The sequence below is a fragment of the Sander lucioperca genome, chromosome 12 (assembly GCF_008315115.2).
Source record: "Sander lucioperca isolate FBNREF2018 chromosome 12, SLUC_FBN_1.2, whole genome shotgun sequence".
Lineage (NCBI taxonomy): Eukaryota > Metazoa > Chordata > Actinopteri > Perciformes > Percidae > Sander > Sander lucioperca.
Genome location: NC_050184.1, coordinates 33,788,232 through 33,807,304, shown reverse-complemented (window position 1 = coordinate 33,807,304; position 19,073 = coordinate 33,788,232). Strand labels below are relative to the sequence as shown.

At 42.4% G+C, this 19,073-nt stretch overlaps 1 protein-coding gene across 15 annotated transcripts in view; it reads left to right on the top strand.

Moving 5' to 3' along the window:
• hspg2 (heparan sulfate proteoglycan 2) overlaps positions 1-19,073 on the top strand; it is a 121,087-nt gene that overhangs the window by 59,921 nt on the left and 42,093 nt on the right. For 11 of the 15 annotated variants that reach the window (XM_036008544.1, XM_031290583.2, XM_036008547.1 and 8 more), the window contains 18 exons: positions 103-243; positions 445-618; positions 1,189-1,368; positions 1,716-1,834; positions 1,962-2,073; positions 3,277-3,390; positions 3,581-3,708; positions 4,597-4,683; positions 11,017-11,087; positions 11,268-11,332; positions 11,450-11,590; positions 12,610-12,801; positions 13,157-13,195; positions 14,995-15,285; positions 15,396-15,449; positions 17,007-17,090; positions 18,208-18,300; positions 18,389-18,481. In XM_036008544.1, coding sequence (XP_035864437.1) covers positions 103-243; positions 445-618; positions 1,189-1,368; positions 1,716-1,834; positions 1,962-2,073; positions 3,277-3,390; positions 3,581-3,708; positions 4,597-4,683; positions 11,017-11,087; positions 11,268-11,332; positions 11,450-11,590; positions 12,610-12,801; positions 13,157-13,195; positions 14,995-15,285; positions 15,396-15,449; positions 17,007-17,090; positions 18,208-18,300; positions 18,389-18,481 — 2,178 coding nt within the window. The remainder of the gene's footprint in view (positions 1-102; positions 244-444; positions 619-1,188; positions 1,369-1,715; positions 1,835-1,961; positions 2,074-3,276; positions 3,391-3,580; positions 3,709-4,596; positions 4,684-11,016; positions 11,088-11,267; positions 11,333-11,449; positions 11,591-12,609; positions 12,802-13,156; positions 13,196-14,994; positions 15,286-15,395; positions 15,450-17,006; positions 17,091-18,207; positions 18,301-18,388; positions 18,482-19,073) is intronic. The other 4 variants (XM_031290589.2, XM_031290588.2, XM_036008542.1 and 1 more) reach the window with 3 other exon arrangements.

Genomic DNA, 19,073 nt, shown 5'->3' with positions numbered 1-19,073 from the left:
AGGCAGATGGATTACATATGTGTGTGTGTGTGTGTGTGTGTGTGTGTGTGTGTGTGTGTCTGTGTGTCTGTGTGTGTGTGTGTGTCCGTGCGTGTGTTTCAGAACAACGTGGCAGGCGCTGTGTGTGACGAGTGTAAGGCCGGGTTCTTCCATCTATCAGAGACCAACCCTGAGGGCTGTCTACGTTGTTTCTGCATGGGCGTCACCAAACAGTGTGCCAGCTCCACTTGGAATAGAGATCAGGTAGGTTGCCAAGCTACGAATGGCAAAGGGAGGGGTGAATATCTTTGGTATCAAGGTTTGACTCAGTGTTTGTGCAGTTGTGCTGTATCAGCAAATCCGTTCAGACGTTACATGGTGAGATGCAGTGTGCAAACAGTGACTGATCGCGTGTAAATCTCAGTTCACATCTCATTTCGACAACTTTGTTTGTGTGTCTTTTAGGTGCGAGGAGGGGTGAACGGACAGCTCTTCTCCCTCTCCAACAGTGCCAACACTAAAACTATCTCGGAAGGCATCTCCCAGAGGGGCTCCTCTGAAGTTGTCTATCGCTCGTTCTCCAGTGTCCCCAAAGACATCTACTACTGGGTCCTGCCTGAGAGCTTCAGAGGAGATAAGGTGAGAGGAAAACAACAATGTAGAGAGCAGGCTAGGGGATAAGAGAGGAAAAAGTGTCAAGTGTTAGTCAAACTAGTCCTAGTTTCAAGTTTATTTTAATGTACAGTATATAGCAGGCTTCACAAAGACAAAACACATGTGTATATAAGCACAAATCACACACACACACACACACACACACACACATATATATATATAAACAAGTTAAAACAAAAATGAAAATCCATGAAGTCAGATAAAAATAGAAAAAGACAGGAAAACAAACAGGTTAAATACAATTAAAAGCCAGCGAATAAAAGTGTGTCTTAAGGCGCATCTAAATCAAACATCCACAGACTTAGCCTGGCTTCATTTCTCTGCCCTTTCTGTCCCACTCAGTCATGCCTCAACCTGTTAAAAGGCTGCACTTATCCACACAGCGAGCCTCCTTTAGGCTTTGGCTTGAATTCACAGTCAGCCCAAACATGGGTGTCTTGTGACTCCCCCCACAGTCCCATTAGGAGTGAAATACCTTTCCACCATTCCGTTACGTTGAGATGAAGCTTCTCTTTTTCGCCATGTTGCTACCAGGTGACGGCCTATGGCGGGGAGCTTCGCTACACAGTGCGCTTCGAACCGTTCCAGCGCTCACTGGTGATCGACGGTCGGCCAGATGTGGTTCTCCAGGGCAACGGCATCTTCCTGGAGCACTACTCTCAGACCAAGCCTCTCCCGCGAGCCCCACAAACTGTCACCGTGGTTTTCAGGGAGGTGGGTTTCATTGTTGAGCACTTTTAAAAACAGGCTAAAAAAAAACCCTGCTTTTTACTAAAGTCTGTGGCTAACTTTATTTGTTGTTTTTCTATGTTTTGCTTCGGTTTGTGTGTGTGTGTGCGTGTGGGTGTGTGTTCTGTATATTTTAAAGTTCTGTATAGATCTGGTTCTCTGTGTAACTGCACAGTAAGTTGTGTAGCTTTTGTACAAAGCACATTGTGTTACATTGATTTGTATGAAATGTTCTACAGAAATAAAGTTTGATTGATTGATTGTTAGCAGGAGTGTTGTTTAGCTAAATCTTAATTCCTCTTTTCTCCATTCTTCATCCGGCCGGTTGACAGTCTGGATGGCGCCGCGCTGACGGGCAACCGTGTACTCGTGAGCACCTGCTGATGGCCCTGGCTGACGTTACCGTCTTCATGATCAGGGCCACCTACGCAGACAACATGGTAGAGACCAGGTATTGGGGGGGGGGGGCTTCCTCTGTCACCGCACAGCTCATTCACATACCTCCAAAATGAATCCAAGCGCATTGCACTCAACGAAACAAAGTGTATTGTTAATTATGTGTTTTTTGTGTTAAATAGTATCTCAGACATCAAGATGGACGTGGCTGTTCCTCACTCCACTGGTAATGAACGTGCCCTGGAGGTGGAAGAGTGCGCCTGTCCTCAGGGATACAGAGGACCCTCCTGCCAGGTACACATGCATGATTTCAGATAAGCATTTTAGTTGAATTTAACAAAAAGGATTTTTTTTTTTTTTTTTTTTTTTTTGGAGCTTTCATCTGCATCTTACGGCAGATGGAGTCATGGAGATGGCTTATTGGTTGTATCACAATTAATCTGGCATTGCCAGACCTATCTCTGCAGCGCTGAGGAGTAAGGTCTGGCTACACCACACATACATTCTAGGAAAAAAAACACTCTGGGTTGTTTGCATTTCTTTAAACCAATCACAATCGGACGCAGCAGCGGTGGCTCTGCTAAATAGTCTCTGGAAGGAACTTGTTTTGGTGGAACGTTTGCACCCCACAAAAGAAAACGCCACATACAATATTAAATGAAGTTAACTGTTGACACAATACAGCAATGTGAGCTATTTAAATTAGCTGGACACATGGTTAAACATAGTTTGCTTCTACCAGTGTATCGCCGTGTGTACTTCGTCCACAGCAATCCCACCGATCAGTCCCAAAACGTCCCAGTTAGAGAGGAAATGCCGTAAACATATTCTTTGTAAATCTTTACAATCATTCCCCGAAAGAACCAAGCAGGCCTGCCTTATTGCACGATCCAAATCTTTTTTCAAAACTTGCCATTTTTCAGCGTGAAGCTTGCTAGCTTGAAGATTGTTGTTGTTTCCTGTAGCGAAGGGGTTTTGAGAACGACAACAAACAGAGAGCGGAAGGTGTGGGAGGTCAGGCAATTAACCTGGAAATGTACTTCCGTTGATCCAGACTATATCACAGTTGACCATCTCTATGACATCTGAGCAAAAATGTACAGATGAAAACTGTGAGATTTTGTCAAAAGCTCAGAAAAAACCTAGTAAATGGACTTTGAGTTGAGAATTTGAACTACTGTTTCCAAGTTCAAGAATGAACTTTGATGCTCAAGATTGTGAGCAATGTGACATTGTGAGCATTGTATAATCCAATGCAAAATTCCTCGTATGTGTCCTCATACCTGGAAAATAAAGTTGATTCTGATTAGGTCGTTTAATTGAGTTTGAAAGAAACACAGATATGCCTAAGCTTGTTAATAATAGCACAGTAAACCCTTTTCATTACAGCCATTGATGATAATTGCAGTCTGTCTCCCTGCTGTAGTGGAACAAAGACGTGTTTCTCTTTGTCATCGCTTGTCTCTCACCTGAGGTGTTTTTCCATGTTGGTTGTAGGAGTGTGATGAAGGGTACACTCGGACCAGCTCGGGCCTTTACCTGGGCACTTGCGAGAGGTGCGACTGCAACGGTCACGCCAGTGGCTGTGACACAGAGACCGGCAGGTGTCTGGTAGGTTTCATGCTACTCCTTTTCTCCTCTGTCAACTCTTCTGCCAGCTTTGATCTGTGCAGTGGAACGCACTAATGGTTTCTTGGCAAATCCCAACGTGTGGAAACACACCATCACTCGTAATGTGCTGTATATTCAACTGTTCCATGGATCTCACCCTTTCTTTATTTCTGTGTGTCCCGACCAAAAGCAATGTCTCCATAACACCGCCGGGCCAAGGTGTGAGCTCTGTCAGACTGGTTTCTATGGAAACCCGGTAACGGGTGGTGCTCAGGCCTGCCAGCCCTGCCCCTGTCCTGGAACCGCTTCCAGCAACCAGTGAGTTCATGTCTTAAAGTTTTTTGATCTTGTGTCAGTTTTATTCAGTCAGTATAGATTAGTTAATTTTTCTGTTTAATGTTGAATTTGGCAAAGTAAACAATAGTGTGCAATAGAGACAGAGCGCATGGCGTCATAGTGAAAGCCACGCCCACCGGAGGGGAAAACAACTCTTCCTAGACTTTAATTGTGTGAAGGTGCCTCATCGTCAATTCTGTCTGCTAGCAAGCAACAGAAAAGTGTCTAAAAGCTGCTGAGTGATGCACTACCAACAATGTAAAGAACCCATAACTTAAGTTTTTATAAGCTGTCAAACCGAAAAACTGAGCTTTTACGAAGACAAAAGTGGATACATACATGAGGAATCAGTAGGAAGAATGGGAAGACGCTAAGCTAATGTTGTGCCCAGCGTTACGTGTGCAGCAAAGATTTTGTTACCAAGTCAAATATCCAATTGTCAGTTTAAGGCTAACATAACGTTAGCTTAGTGTCAGGATCTCACAGTCTCCCCTTTCTCCCTGCTGATTCCTCACGTTCCTCACATTTGCATCCATAAAAGCTAAAGTTTTTCGGGTCGGCAGCTTATAAAAACTTAAGTTATGTGTTCTTTACATTGTTGGTAGTGTATATCACCACACAGCAGCTTTCAGGCATTTTTCTGTTGTTTGCTAGCAGACAGAACTGACGAGGAGGCACCTTCACACAATACAAGTCAATGGAGAGTTTTCCCCTCCGGTGGGGGCGGGACTTAAATACGCTCTGTCTCTATGCAGGGGCTGAAACCACTCAAGTGTGCCACAATAAACAGAGCTCCCACTGTATATGAAATAACATGATTACTGCCAAAAAGAGCATCCTCATGGTAAGCGTGGCCCTCTGTTGGCACAGATTCTCTTCGACCTGTTATCTGGAGTCTGACGGTCAGCCAACCTGTGACAACTGTCCCCCTGGATACACTGGCCGACGCTGTGAAAGGTACTCCTCCTCCTTCTCCTTCTGCCTTTTCTTTTTCCTCTCACTCTGCCTCTCACGTTCTTCTGGACAGTGTTTTGGGTTACTGGGCGGGCCGGCAGCAATGTTAGCAGGGACTGGCAGTGGCACCCAGTGGTTTCATTCAAGAAAAGGGACATAAGCATGTCTGTGGTTCGCATCTCTCTTGTTCTTTTTCAGGCAGTTGTGATTGAGTGGTGTCAGTCTGGGGACGGGCGACACAAATCGGTGCCACCCATTCTGAAGTTTTGTACTGTGTGCTGTTTTTCTAGAACTGCTGGTGGTTATTGTTTTTGGGGGATTTATTGATGCTAAATGTAAGGTAATTTCTGCTGTGGTAGAATAATATATCTTTGTTATAGGATAAGGGGCCTTTGGTGGTCCTGAGTATGTCATCACTCAGAGATTATTGTTCGTGGAAAAGAAAATAGCCAACAAAAGAAATGAAAGTGCTTTATGTCCTTAGGAAACCTTTAGTTTAGTTGGCTTTAGATCTTACTTTTGCTTTCTTCTGTCCTTTGCTTTACCTCCCGAAGCCTTCTCAGAGGTTGCTATCTGCTTCAGCTTTGCTGGTAGTGAAATTTTAAGGTGTTGGCTCACGTGATTTCTGTCTGTGCACAGACCAAATATATTTTCTGTGTTTCTACAACATAAATGTAGATGTGGCATTTATGAGGACTCCTGTCTGGCTAAATCAATCTTTGCCACTCCGAGGGCAAAGATGACGAGGTGACTTGGGTGTAAGACGCAACTTATAAATCATTTATCATTTGAAAGTCTCTGCCTGCATCATACCTGATTCTGCTGTTTTGACATTAAGAGAAGAGAAGCCGTCTGCAGACAGTTGCGAGGGCCCCTTCCTGGAGAAGCACATAGAGGGCATCCTACCTGTGGGATGTGGAGCCGAAGCAGTATTCAATTTCAGCTGGGAGAAAGAGATAGATTCATATGGCAGTGGAGATGATAATGAAGACCAATGGCCTACCACCATAGGAACAACTGTCATCCCTGCTAGTACTTTATTGTCTGCTGCAGCTCACCATAGCACTACTCATTCCACTACAGCAACTGGGGTGGCCACTCTCTCAGTCAAACCCAGCAGATCAGCACCCAGGCTCCCATCCCGCTTCACACCCAGCTCAGAGAGCAGACACTCCAGCTTCCAGCACCTGCTCCGGATCCACCTGAACACCTTTAACCAGCGCCTGAGCATGCTGGAAAGCAACACGCTCGACATGAAGGAGAGCATTCACAGTGTGAAGGACCAGCAGAGTCATCTCAGCTCCCAGCTGACAGAGCTCATGGCTATGCAGTCAGCTGGAGAGAAGAACAAGAAGGTCAGCGAGCTGGAGAAGAGCTACACCAATATGGACGCCCGTCTGACGAGACTGGAGGGCAGGCTGGAGATCCTGATCGACGGCTTCACTGCCCTGGCTCAGGAGTTGAACAGAATGAAACGTGCTAGACACGTCTCCCGTTCGCCCAAAGAACAGAGGGTTTTGCCTTCACTGGCTACAGTCCTCGCACTCCCGTTGTACTCAACACCTCAGCCTCCAGTCAGAGTTATACCCACAAAAATGCCATTCGCCTGTAAAGCCACAGTGCCCAAAAGCATACCTATCCCAGGCCTCCCCGCAAACAAACCCACTTCTGCTTCTCAGAGAGAGAGAAAACTCAAATCAGCCGCTACCACTAAACCAGTAAAGAACACAGTCACAAGGGCATCCAAAAGTCAAGTCTCAACATTGTCAAAGATTAAGTTGAGGACTACACTGAGTAAACCTATGACTTCCTCAAAATCTGCATCTAAAACAGTGAGACCTAAAATCAAAAGGCCTGGAGGTAGGAGGTCCGCTGTGACAGCTAAACATGTTTCACAGCCAAGCCAAACAAAACCAAAGCAAGTTAAAAAAGCAATTACTAAATTTCAACTGGAGCCACCAGCTTACAAACCAAAGCCTGACCAGGCCAATAAAAATGAGTTATTACCTATTCAAAACAATGGACGTAACAAGGCGTTTAGATCAGATGCGCCAGTTCCAAAGAAGGTTCAGGAGGGTGCCAAGTCTTCGGAAGGCGATTCAAAAAAATCGTCCCACAACTCTAACCAAAATGAGAAAAAGATGGAGAGCAACTCAAATAAGTTGGTCGCTCACAATACAAAGAAGAATTCTACGAAGAACGCTGTCTCTATCACAAAACCTACCAAGGCTACTACTGCGAAAAAGTCTAACACAACAGTGAAAAAGACGACTCCTGCTAAAATCAAGGCTCGTACTGCAAAGAAGTCTAACACAACAGTACGAAGGACGACTCCTGCTAAAACCAAGACTACTGCTGCAAGGAAGAAGTCTACCACAACAGTGAAAAGGAAAGTAGCTCCCCCTAAAACCAAGGCTATTACTGCCAAGAAAGTAACTAAAAAAAAACAGCAGAAGAAAAATAAGACAAACACTCATTCTAGTGTTTTGGACCTACTGCAGCTCTTACAAGGACATCACAAGTCTGCAAAGCAGTCAAAGAATCACGACGGCTCTCTTCATGTTGTCTTGGGAAGGCTGGCCATTCCCATCAAAATTATTCCTTTTGACTAGGGAATAATGTGTTTAATCTTTTTTTTTTATTAGTTTCCATTGTTTATATCCCTAGGCTCTGATCCTGATATTTATGTCTGTAAGCAACCAAGTCAATGGAACTTAATGAAGGGATTGATTTTATGACAGTTATTTTAGAGGGACTTTCCAGATATTTAATGTGATCCTGATGTAGTGTTATATTTTTGGCTCTTAAAGAGCCCCTATTATACTCATTTTCAGCGTCATATTTGTACTCTTGGGGTCTACTAGAACAGGTTTACATGCTTTGATTTTCAAAAAATATATTATGTTTCTCATACTGCCCATTGCTGCAGCACCCCTGCCTGAAACGCTCTGTCTGAGCTCTTGGCCCGCCTTCCCGAAAAGCCCAGTCTGCTCTGATTGGTCAGCTGGCCCACTCTGTTGTGATTGGTCAACCAAATTCAAACAAGCCGCACTGTGGGCTGTGCTTGCTCAGGCAGCACTTATGGGCAGCACATATAAAAAATTGGCTGGCATTCTCAATCAGTGACATCACTGATTGAGGAATTTCAAACAGGAATGCGGGCGAGGCGTTTTAGGCAGTTGAGAAAAAGTGTTGTCTGTGGGAGAGAAAGCTCCATTTGGAGTGAAATGTTTTTTGTTTGTTTTTTGTGTACTTGATACATCTATTACATACACAAAAACTATATGACTCACTTATAGACGGAAAATATCCAAAAAAGCTTTATTTTATTACTATCAATACTATTGCACAAATTCCTCCTATGAAGAGATAACTTAGCATTAGTACCTCTCATGTGTGTACATGTGTCCATTGTGTTATGGCCAGACTACCTCAGGTTTTATAAGGATCAATCCCAACCCTTTGTTAGATCATGTTGAAAACCTCGTGCCCATCATTCTTGTTTCCCGCATTCACATGGGTATGGTATTCATTTATTAGTGTTTCCAATTATATGTGTTGGTGTCCTGGAAAAGCCTTACACCTCCATGTCACTCTGTAATTTTAGGACTTATCGTTCTGTGCTTAATGTTTTTAATCAAAGAGCCCCGACATGTTCTACATTTTGGATATTTTTTTTTTCAATTGTCTTAAGAAGATTAGTTAAAATGTTAAAGCTATAGGGCGTAGTTTCCGTCGCCCCCATGAGGAATTCTAAGTTATAATATAATGATAAAAATAACAGAAATATCCCTTGTTCCAAGACAAAAGCACATAATTTAGATCAAATAAATGAAATAGCAATGGTTCCTACTCCTAATATATTACAATACCCAATACTAATCTGTTCTAGAGCAGTAAGGCGACATCCGTGTCTGACCTCGGTCCCTTTTCTTTTTTCAGTGCTCTCTAACTTGGAAAAACCACCCCAATGGTTATCTGTGTTCACTTCCCATCACTTCCTTTTTTGGATTTTAGTCCTTCTGCTGAACTTGTAGGTCTTTTCTTAGCAGCACAATCACTGACTGAAATATTTCGTGGGCGCTTCTTCGGGTTTTCAGCCATGCCTTCACCTGTAGCAGGATAAAGAACCAGTACATTACAAACATGACTAACAATCTAACATCCTGCTGGTGGCCGTACATGCTGCAATAATAATTATATGTTCATAGAGCTTTAACAATGAGGCCCTTCAGACTGATGTATTGCCATCAGACATTTATGGTCCCCAGAGGATGGATTCTGATGCTTTTGGTGATTCCCTGGCTTTTTCCTTCGCCAACACCACCAACAGGTCAAAATGTATTTTGTCCAATTCTTAGGTTTGGGAAAAGCAATGACTAAATGTAATCAATTTACTTTTTTTTATATTTTCTATGTACCTGTTGATATTTTTGCCCAATGGTGGCACTAGCAAAAAGGATGGATGCACCTGAAAACAATAGGATTCATCTTCTGGGGACCATGAATATCTATAGTCAATTTAATGGCAATCTGACCAGTAGACTAGTAGTCTAGACTAGTAGCATTGGATACTGACCACCCAATATTTCCACTAGCAGGACCAAGGTTTGATCTATCACTGAACAACTGTTGTAGCCTATCATCAGCATTTAGAGAAATGTAAAGAAGGCATAGACCCAGTTTTTAGGAAGATAATTTTATAATTCATTACATAATTTGGGGGAGAAATTTTAAAGTTTAAATTGTTTGTGAAATTGTTTATTTTCATTTTATTGTGATGTGGACCACAATGTTTCTCATGTTGTGTTTCTCATAAGCTGTATGTCAATTTTAAACAGACTTTAAAGTTAGTTTAAGCCTTTTAGTTATGAACATTTTTAGGATTTTTCCATGACCACATCTACTGTATTTTGATATTTTCTATTACCCAATGTAATATAATATCCTTGTCTTTAAGTCTATAAAACAACACTGACTGCAAGGACTGAGTTAACCACACCTTAGAAACTTTTGCACGTCTCAGGAGTTAGTTTGAATAGGGTTTCCCAAAGCAAGTTCATAGCATGGAAGTCCTTTTGTTGGCTGTTGACCAGCGGACCTGCCAGAGGACAGGTGAGGTAAGACTGCACAGGTCTGTGGTTGGATAAGCCTTTGCTCTGGTGGCCGTGGCATTGTTTGGGTTGTTGGGTTGTTGGCTTGAAGGCGTATTGCTTTGCTGTGTCACAATGTCAGAAATAACTTTCCTTGTAAGCTTACTGTAGCCTTTTCTTCTACGGCTCTTTGAAACTATCTGTACTTGCCTCTACTTTGTTCTGATATCAGTTCTGTAGTTGTGAAGCTTTTATTTTAAAGTGCTCATATTATGCTCATTTTCAGGTTCATAATTGTATTTAGAGGTTGTACCAGAATAAGTTTATGTGGTTTAATTTTCAAAAAACACTATATTTTTGTTGCACTGCACATTGCTGCAGCTCCTCTTTTCATCCTGTGTGTTGAGCTCTCTGTTTTAGCTACAGAGTGAGGCATCGCGCTTCTGTTCCATCTTTGTTGGGAGTCGCACATGCACAGCAGCTAGGTAAGCACTGCTAGCTAGACAGTTGCAGAGTATGAGGGCGTGCCACGCTAGCAGCTAGGTGAGCATTATAACGTGCGTTACAAAGTGACACGGAAGTAAAGGCTGGACTACGATAGAGCTGTTTGGAGCAGTTTGTGACCAGTGTTTTCTCTGGAAGATGGGATGGACTTTGGGCTTTTTCACTTTGTAAACCTATAATGTGCACACAAGTGTATATATAACACAATAAAGGAAAGGGGAAAGGCCAAAAAGCATAATATGAGCACTTTAACAATTTTTTTATCTGGTGATATTTTCTCTGTTGATGTTTCTGTTCCTGGGCAAAGGTGTTGCTCAGTTTCGGCTGCATCACACTCATATGAGAGATGGAATCAACATCTGAGGCATGTTGAATGTTTTAGCAGCGGCTGTGCTTTATCCATCTCCAAGCAAATATTGCACATGATCTTTTTTTCTCTGTATTCTTGTATTTAGTGCAAAAGCTGGGTGTGAATATAAGACGTATGCTTAGTGCAGATATGAGAACTTACAGATGGAATAACAGAATAGCTTTTATGTAGCATGTCTGAATGACTCAGACTTTTGTTTGTGGTTGAGGTCTACCCAGGGTCAAGACGACTCCCCAACGGACATTATCTACCAGATGTATCACCTCTTGCAGACTTCCCAGCTTCCTGCCTCATTGTTCTTTGGGTTTAAACTTGTATCCTCTTAGACTGGAAATATTTACTCAAACACTTTGTCCTTTTTATTTTCAGATGTGCGGCAGGATACACTGGCAACCCACTGCTTGGACAGAGATGTAGTGTTGGCAACAATGAAGTCAATGGTACATACTGTGTTTTGATTCAGGAACATGATGGATATTAAGGGCCATCTTCTGGCTTGATCTTTTTCTTAACACAAGTTGCAAAGATTCCCTTCATATCATTAATCTGGATTTGACAAAGTGTCTTTATATGGAGAGCTGGTACACACTGTAACTATCTGGTCTACTGCCCTGTTACAGGTAACTGCTATAACTGTGACCAAAGAGGAAGTGAAGGCTGCAATGGTGGTGTGTGCCGCTGCAAGGTGATCAAACAAACCAACCGTCTGGTTGTTATCTTTTGTATCCTGGTTACCACTTCCAAGGCAGACTAGGAATAGACTGATTGCCTAGTTTGTCATTTCCTTGATAATGTGTTGCAGATGAACGTTGAAGGCCCATCTTGCTCCAGCTGCAAGTCTGGAACCTTCCATCTCAGCCCGGAAAACAAAGATGGCTGCCTGTCCTGTTTCTGTATGGGCGTCACTCAGCAGTGCTCCAGCTCTAACCACTACAGAGACCTGGTGAGGCCTTTAAGTGCTACATAACACAATGACACGGCAACAGTGCAATGGTTCATACCTCTGAACAACCAAACCCATTATTAAGTTTGCACTGGAGAAAGCAACTATGCTGCAGAAAAGATCATTTCAGCAAGTGCGCTACACGTTTATTTCAGAGCAAAAGGTGTGCAGAGTCTAAATTCAAGGAAGTCTGAATTCGCTCTCATCACACCATCCTTCAAGTGGTTCCGAACCAGTGAGATCACATCCATCAGTGATGTTGGCCAGAAATTGACTGCTAACTCGCCATGCGGGCAATTATTTCTGCACTCTATATCTACCCTCTCCTGAATAACTGCAAGGATAAATTTTAACTTCATGTCTCTCAGAATTTCCCCAGGGAAAAAGGGTGAGAAACGTGAAGTCTATAAAGGTCACTTACAGACTTCACATTTAGAGTAAGCCTTACATAGGCACATTTGAAAGACAGCTTAATGGGTTGGGAAGCAAAACACTTAAAGGGGAACTATGCTGATTTTCAAAATTCTGCTATTCCTATGGTCTAAGACAGTCGAAAAGTATTAGTAAACATGATACCTCAATCCAAAAACTAGAGTGCAACATCTCCCCGCCGGTCAGACTGACTGCTAGTTTGGGTGGTGTCATTTTCTTTAGTCTGATGCCCAACAGATAAATTAGATCTCTAACCCAATGTTAGTGACAGTGTTGACATGTATAAACATCAAACATGCATTTGAGATGAATGAGATGAGTTTATAAAGCTGTTCCTCGTCCCCGTTTGCTCAGCGCTGTTACATTTTCAGTACGGGACGCAAGGGTTTTCTACCCGGAAGTTATTGTTAACAAACATTGTGATTGGATCTATGGAGCAGCTCCAGACTATACTTGATGATATCACAGCTTGATGAGACTCACTTCTCTGGTTTCTGGCTTTGAGAGAGAGTAGCTAAGGTACTAGTATTTTATATTATATTTAAGTTTTTTATACTGTATCTTATTGTATGTATGTGCTCTTGCAGGTCTCCTCAGTCTTTTCTCCAGGAAACTTCCAGGGCTTTGCTCTGGTGAACCGTCAACGCACCAACCGCATCTTCACTGGTTTCACTGTGGAGGTTTCCACTGAAGGCACTCAGCTTTCCTACACTAATTTTGACTACCTGGGACAGGAGCCTCATTACTGGCAGCTTCCAGAGGTCTACCAGGGAGACAAGGTCAGTATCAAAGACCACATGCAGCGGCTAAATCACTGGAAGTAGCCCAAGCGAGACCATGGACCCCTTAATGCTGCATATAAGGGGCTGAGCAGCACTCATCTGAAACTTGTAGACCGCTCTTATTCTATTGCTGTCTTCATTTTTCTGCTTCGTTTTATTCAAACCTGAGCCAATCTTTCCTTCCAAGCAGATTGCTTTTTCAATCTGTTTTTGCTTCCATTGCTACATTTTTCTTTCATCTTGTTTACTCCGTGTTCACAGGGTAGAATAATGTGCCGTTTAAATGGCCCTAGTGTCCACTTACATAACACAGCTCTCCGTTTCTTTGTGTTTGCCCCTGCACTCTCTATAGAAAGAGTCGCTCTTTGCTCGCACCAAACGAGCAGAGCAGGTAGAGTAATGCCAGTCAACGGTCGCCATGTTGTGAATGTAGTTTTTGTTTGAAGTATGGTGCTGTTTGGCATGTTTGAATTAACTGCTGATGTGGCATTGTGCAATATACTGAATGCCATGTATACCCATACACGATGGATATAAGTCATGTTTTATGGTTTTAATCTAGGGCTGGAACTAACAATTATTTCCATAGTCGATTATTTTCTCGATTAATCGATTAGTTGTTTGGTCTATAAAATGTCAGAAAATGTTAAAAAATGTGGATCAGTGTTACCCAAAGGCCAAGATAACGTCCTCAAATGTCTTATTTTGTCCACAACTCAAAGATATTCCGTTTACTGTCACAGAGGAGAGAAGAAACTTCAGAAATATTCACATTTAAGAAGCTGGGATGAAAAAATTTCATAAAGAAATTACTTGATTATCAAATATAGTTGCCGATTAATTCATTAGTTGACAACTAATGAATCAATCAATTCATCTTTGCAGCTCTATTTAAGTCATTTTTGTGTTTTATTAAATTGTTTATTAGAAGCATTGTGTTTTCTAGCAGTGTTTGCAGCAGAAGGTGGCCACTTAGTGTCTCTTAGATCTGACCAATCACATCGCAGTTCATAATGCACACAGAAATTGCTTTCTGCTCCACATCACATGAGCCATGTAAACAGATTGATCATTAATGGTCCATTAAAGAACTTCATACCGTTTTAACTTTGCTCGAATAACACTGCCATAACACTCCCAAATACCATCGGCTCAGTGATAAGGAAAGTGATCATCCATAGAGTGACTCGTACTCGCCAGAGGAGCAGCTAAGGAAGGATGCTTCCATTTGGAACCTAATGGCCTCTGAACGCAAAGACAGCCACAGATCCACAAGAGCTAGTCAGGTATTTAGTATGAACTGCACCGTAGATAGTTATAATAAAGGCAGCGCTCACACGTTTACTAATATAATAATGAGTGATGCTAACACGCTGAGAGTTTGTGGACATCGATGAAATATAAATCCCCTCAGTTCATAGATGTTAGCAGCATGGAGAATCACCCTGGTTTGATGAAGGGTCACCGAGCAACAGCATGTTGTCAGACTCTACGTAGGGCTGGGCAATATATCCATATTATATCGATATCGTGATATGAGACTAGATATTGTCTTAGATTTTGGATATTGCAATATCGTGATAAGTGTTGTCTTTTCCTGGTTTAAAAGGCCACATTACAGTAAAATTATGTCATTTTTTGAACTTACCAGATTCTTCTAGCTGTTTCCACTTAGCCATTATATCCACATTACTGATGATTATTTATCAAAAATCTCATTGTGAAAATATGTTGAAGCACCAACTGTCAACCCTACAATATCGTCGCAATATCGACATCCATTTATTTGGACGAGAATATTGTGATATCTGATTTTCTCCATATCGCCCAGCCCTAACTCTACGTGTGCGTTTGCATGTATGTGAAACACAATGAAGTCTGAGTTGGTACGCAACGTCTCAGGAAAGTTTCTGCAGTGCAAGAAGTTGGTGATTTGTGTGTTTTATCTGTGTGCTCCGACTGCTTGGAGTGAGCTCTTATTCAGCGGAGCCCAAACATTGTTGTGCAGCACATCCAAAGCATCGTAGACTAAAAAGCATGACCTAGCATGTTCACCTTCTTAAAGTGATGTTCGTCAGTGTACATCGTGGAAGAACTAAATTCTAAACCCCCGTCTCCGTATCATTTTGATTGTTCCCATGGTTACGTATCTTCTGTAGCTACGGTTCTCTTACATTCCGCCTCCACCAGGGTGATGTCAGACACCTGGATGACGAGGTCTGGGCACTCTTCTCTAACTTCTCCAATGGACGAGCTGGTTCCCCTCCATTTTTTCCCTCCTCCTCTAAATCCTCTTCCTATTCTTCTTCTTCTTCTTCTTCTTCCTCTTCTTCCTCTCGGGTCCCAACTTCCCCCTCCTCCTCTTCCTATCGATGGTCTTTGCGTAACCTGAGCCCCCCTTCTCCCCCGTCTGGTATTGCCTCTTCAGTTAGTCCAACAAGACGCCAGCCCTACTCCCCAGGCCACTCTCCCCGTCTGCAGGTACACTCTGTCAGAGATCGCAATAGGTTTACAAGCCCATTTGTTTGTCGGTCATATTGGTGACTTCTGGTATTTCTCTTTGGGGTTCCGGCCTTGCTGCGGATCGACAGAGCAAGAACGCAGTGAGCAAGACTTCTGCTCGCGCTTCTGGGGACAGCAGCAAGGTAGACAGTGGCATGACCGACTGGCTGATTTCACGTCTCGCCTCTTTTGCCCATACTCATGGGAAAGTGTAATGTTGACTCTGATAGTAGTTTAAAAGTTAATAAACAACCAGCTGTCCTCAGTTTGTCCAGGGCAGTTAATGTTTAGTTCAGAAACTCGTAACAGCACCTCACAAAGTGGTTCTCAAACTGGGGGGAGTGATCTCTCTCTCTCTCTCTCTCTCTCTCTCTCTCTCTCTCTCTCTCTCTCTCTCTCTCTCTCTCTCTCTCGCTCTCTCTCCCCTTCTTTGACGAAGAAACAGCTGATCTTAATTCAATTCAAATGGGCTATATTGGCATGGGAAACGGACGTTTCCAAACAGAAGTAACAAAGCAATTGTGAAAAAAGAAGAAGTAAATAAGTAAAGATCTACTACAATAAAGTGTAAACAGAGCTGTGTAACATTGCTAGATATGTTTTGTCCCATGAGGGAGATTTGTTTTCACAGTCTGTTCCATGCACATGGCAATATACACGGATAAATACATCAACAGATAACATAAAGATGGGTATATAGACGCATACCTGTAGAAACAACCACATTTACAACGACACCGGATCTATACAAAGTCAGCAACATAGTTTGTTCAGCAGTGCTATGGCAGAAGCGACAAACCTTCTACACCTCAGTGTCCTGTATCTGCGTCCAGATGGCAGCAATGTAAATTAACTATATAAATGAAAATAGGTGAAGGTTAACTAATGCATATAGGCCTATATACAGCTTACTCTCTGGCGGGTGGGGCTTGAAAATATTTTTTATGTACAAAAGAGGAGCCCTGCAGGAAGAGTTTATGAACCACTGACCTAATCGATGATCTACTGAAGTAATGCAGAATATATTTAAAGATTATTTTTTGGGCTTTTCCGCCTTTATTTGACAGGACAGCTAGGTGATAAAGGGGAGAGAGAGAGAGGGGAAAGACATGCAGGAAATCGTCACAGGTCGGATTCAAACCCTGGACCTCTGCGTTGAGGCATAAACCTCTAAGTACATGTGCGCCTGCTCTACCACTGACCGGCCACATGCAGAATATATTTAGTTCAGAGTTACCAAATAATGGATAATTCAATTCCAGTGCTCGACTGGGTGGTATTTTCCATTGTTAAGCAAATGGCTCCCACTCAGTGCTGTCACTGGAATTGTCCACTTGAGAGTAACATTGGTTTTACGACGCTCTGTCATTATACTGTTGTCTGCTTTAAAACGGCCTCTCACTGAAGCACGCGCTAAGTTGTCATTTTCCCATTACTGACAGTGGAAGTTGTTGTTTTAGTTGTCAGACAAGGCACAATGCGAATCCTTAAACTGTTAGCACTCGTGCTAAAGAACATGTACCTTAAAGATTTAAGCTGTGTGTCGCACATTTGTCCCGAGATTCCTGTCAGGTTTTGCTCTTTTCGTCATGCTTGCCTGCCTGTACCGCTTCTCTGCCTGCTTATTATTTAGTCTGGCTGCCTCTCTCTCCATCTGTGGCTTATTCTCTTATGCCTCTCCTCCCTCCTCTGCCTCTCAGTACGCTCTGGTCTACAAAGGTTTCAGCTTGCACCAGGATGATCTGCTCTACTGGCAGCTCCCAGCACAGTTCACAGGGGATAAGGTAACTGTGAGAACTTTTGGGGTGACGTCCCCTCCCGACCTCTGGTCAACTCTTCGAGTTCACAGAAAACACAGCACCTTCAGTATGCTCCAGCCTTCAGCCCTCATCCTCATCCTCCCAGTCCCTCACATGTCCACACTCCCTATGCCCCTTAACTTTGACCTAGGGCTGCTCAATTATCGGAAAAAAAAATAATTTGATTATTTTGGTCAATTTTGAAATCACGATTATTAAACATGATTACTCATTGTCTTTTACAAAGATATTGCAATTATTCACCTTAAAAAAACAGTGCAACAGTTAAACAAATCAACAGTGTAAACACCTTGAACTGAGAAATTTCCCTTAATTCTTTTGCCGTTTGAACATTTCTTTTTCTCCATTCAGAACACAAGACAAAACAAGAGTTTACTTTCAAAACATAATGTGCAAAATAATCACTTTTTCTGTTTTTGTGATCATTAGGAGCCAAAATCGTAATCGTGATTAAATATTTGATTAATTGCTCAGCCCTACTTTGACCCAGCCCTCCCTCCAAAGTGCCCCCTTGACTTTCTGGTCTACATTCCTCCTTTGTAGTGAGACACACACTCCATCTGTAACATACAATTAGAAATAGAAACTACAAATATTCCATTCTACTCTAGAGTTATTGTAGTTTGGCATTTTGTTATTATTCTTTATTCAGTTTAGGTGCAGGTAGTTTTCAGAGTGGGTTTGCTCGTTTTAGTTAAGTTTTTCTTAGTTTTCTTTTATTAGAACATGGGGAGTATTGGTCACGGGCCAGATTTAAGAAGTTCAGAATAGAAATTACAATACAAACTCAACACTTTGTGAAGGCAATTAACTCACATCATGTAGACATCCCTGTTGTCACAGGCTGAGCAGTACTCCCCATGACAAGTAAACTAAATCCTGTTAACATGGTAACTAACGCCACTCCTTCACATCCATTTAGTACATCAGATTTAAAGGAACTGCACACAGTGTGTTGCTCTAAGAAGCCATCTGGCATTGATTTTTGTTAAATGTCACGTTTGTGTTTCATCAAGGGAATTGCAGCACTGTTTGACCTGGCAAAAGATCTAAAGCCTCTTCCTTGCTAACCCTGTCTTAGGTGGGTTCTTACGGTGGTAAGCTCAAATACTCCGTCTCCTACGTGGCCGGTCCAAGAGGAACCATACTTGAGGATGGTGATGTCCAGATTATTGTGAGTATATGCTCTTTATGCTGATTCACTGTTTCCTCCCATGGTTACATTTGTAGCATGCACTGACCTGTCAGTGGTGTTCCTGTAGGGGAACGACATCACTTTGGTAGCTCATCAGCCCTGGCAGAGGAGGCAGCAGGGCAGCAGAGAGACTCAGCGCTTTGAGATCGTCTTCAAAGAGGTGAGAGGCTCATGACAGCGCTGTTACTGTTGCACGTTGAACGGAAAGTGTGTCAGCAAGCGTCTGGCTCGTGGAAGGGATCTATGACTGAAGCTGCCATCTGGCTTCTTCCTAGAGAAGGGCAAGCAAAAAGATGTTCCTGCAGGAATACATAAATGATCACATTATTAAATATTATTTATCAATGATAAAGTCATGTTTTTTTACTGATCCCCTAAAGGGTAATGGGGTTTTCTTTCTTTTCCCATGCTTCTCCCAAGCACAAGATACTTAGTAAAGTATCTCATGCTCATGAGAAACCAATCTAAGGATAGCAACATGTTGCTCACATGTGGCTAAAGTTAATATTTTACATTCACAGCATGAAATCGGTTAACAGTTACCTTATCATCTTTAAGTTTGTTGATGACACTATCGGGTACATTTTGTTGCGTTTTCAGGAAGATGAATAATTTCTACTCGGCAGATATTCTGAATGGTATTCATATTGGCACCTCCCTATGTCCCTTTAGGGGTTTCGTAGTTTTTTTTTTTTTTTATAAAATACACTTGATTAAACAATAAATATGCAGTTTTCGCACGAGTAAAGCCA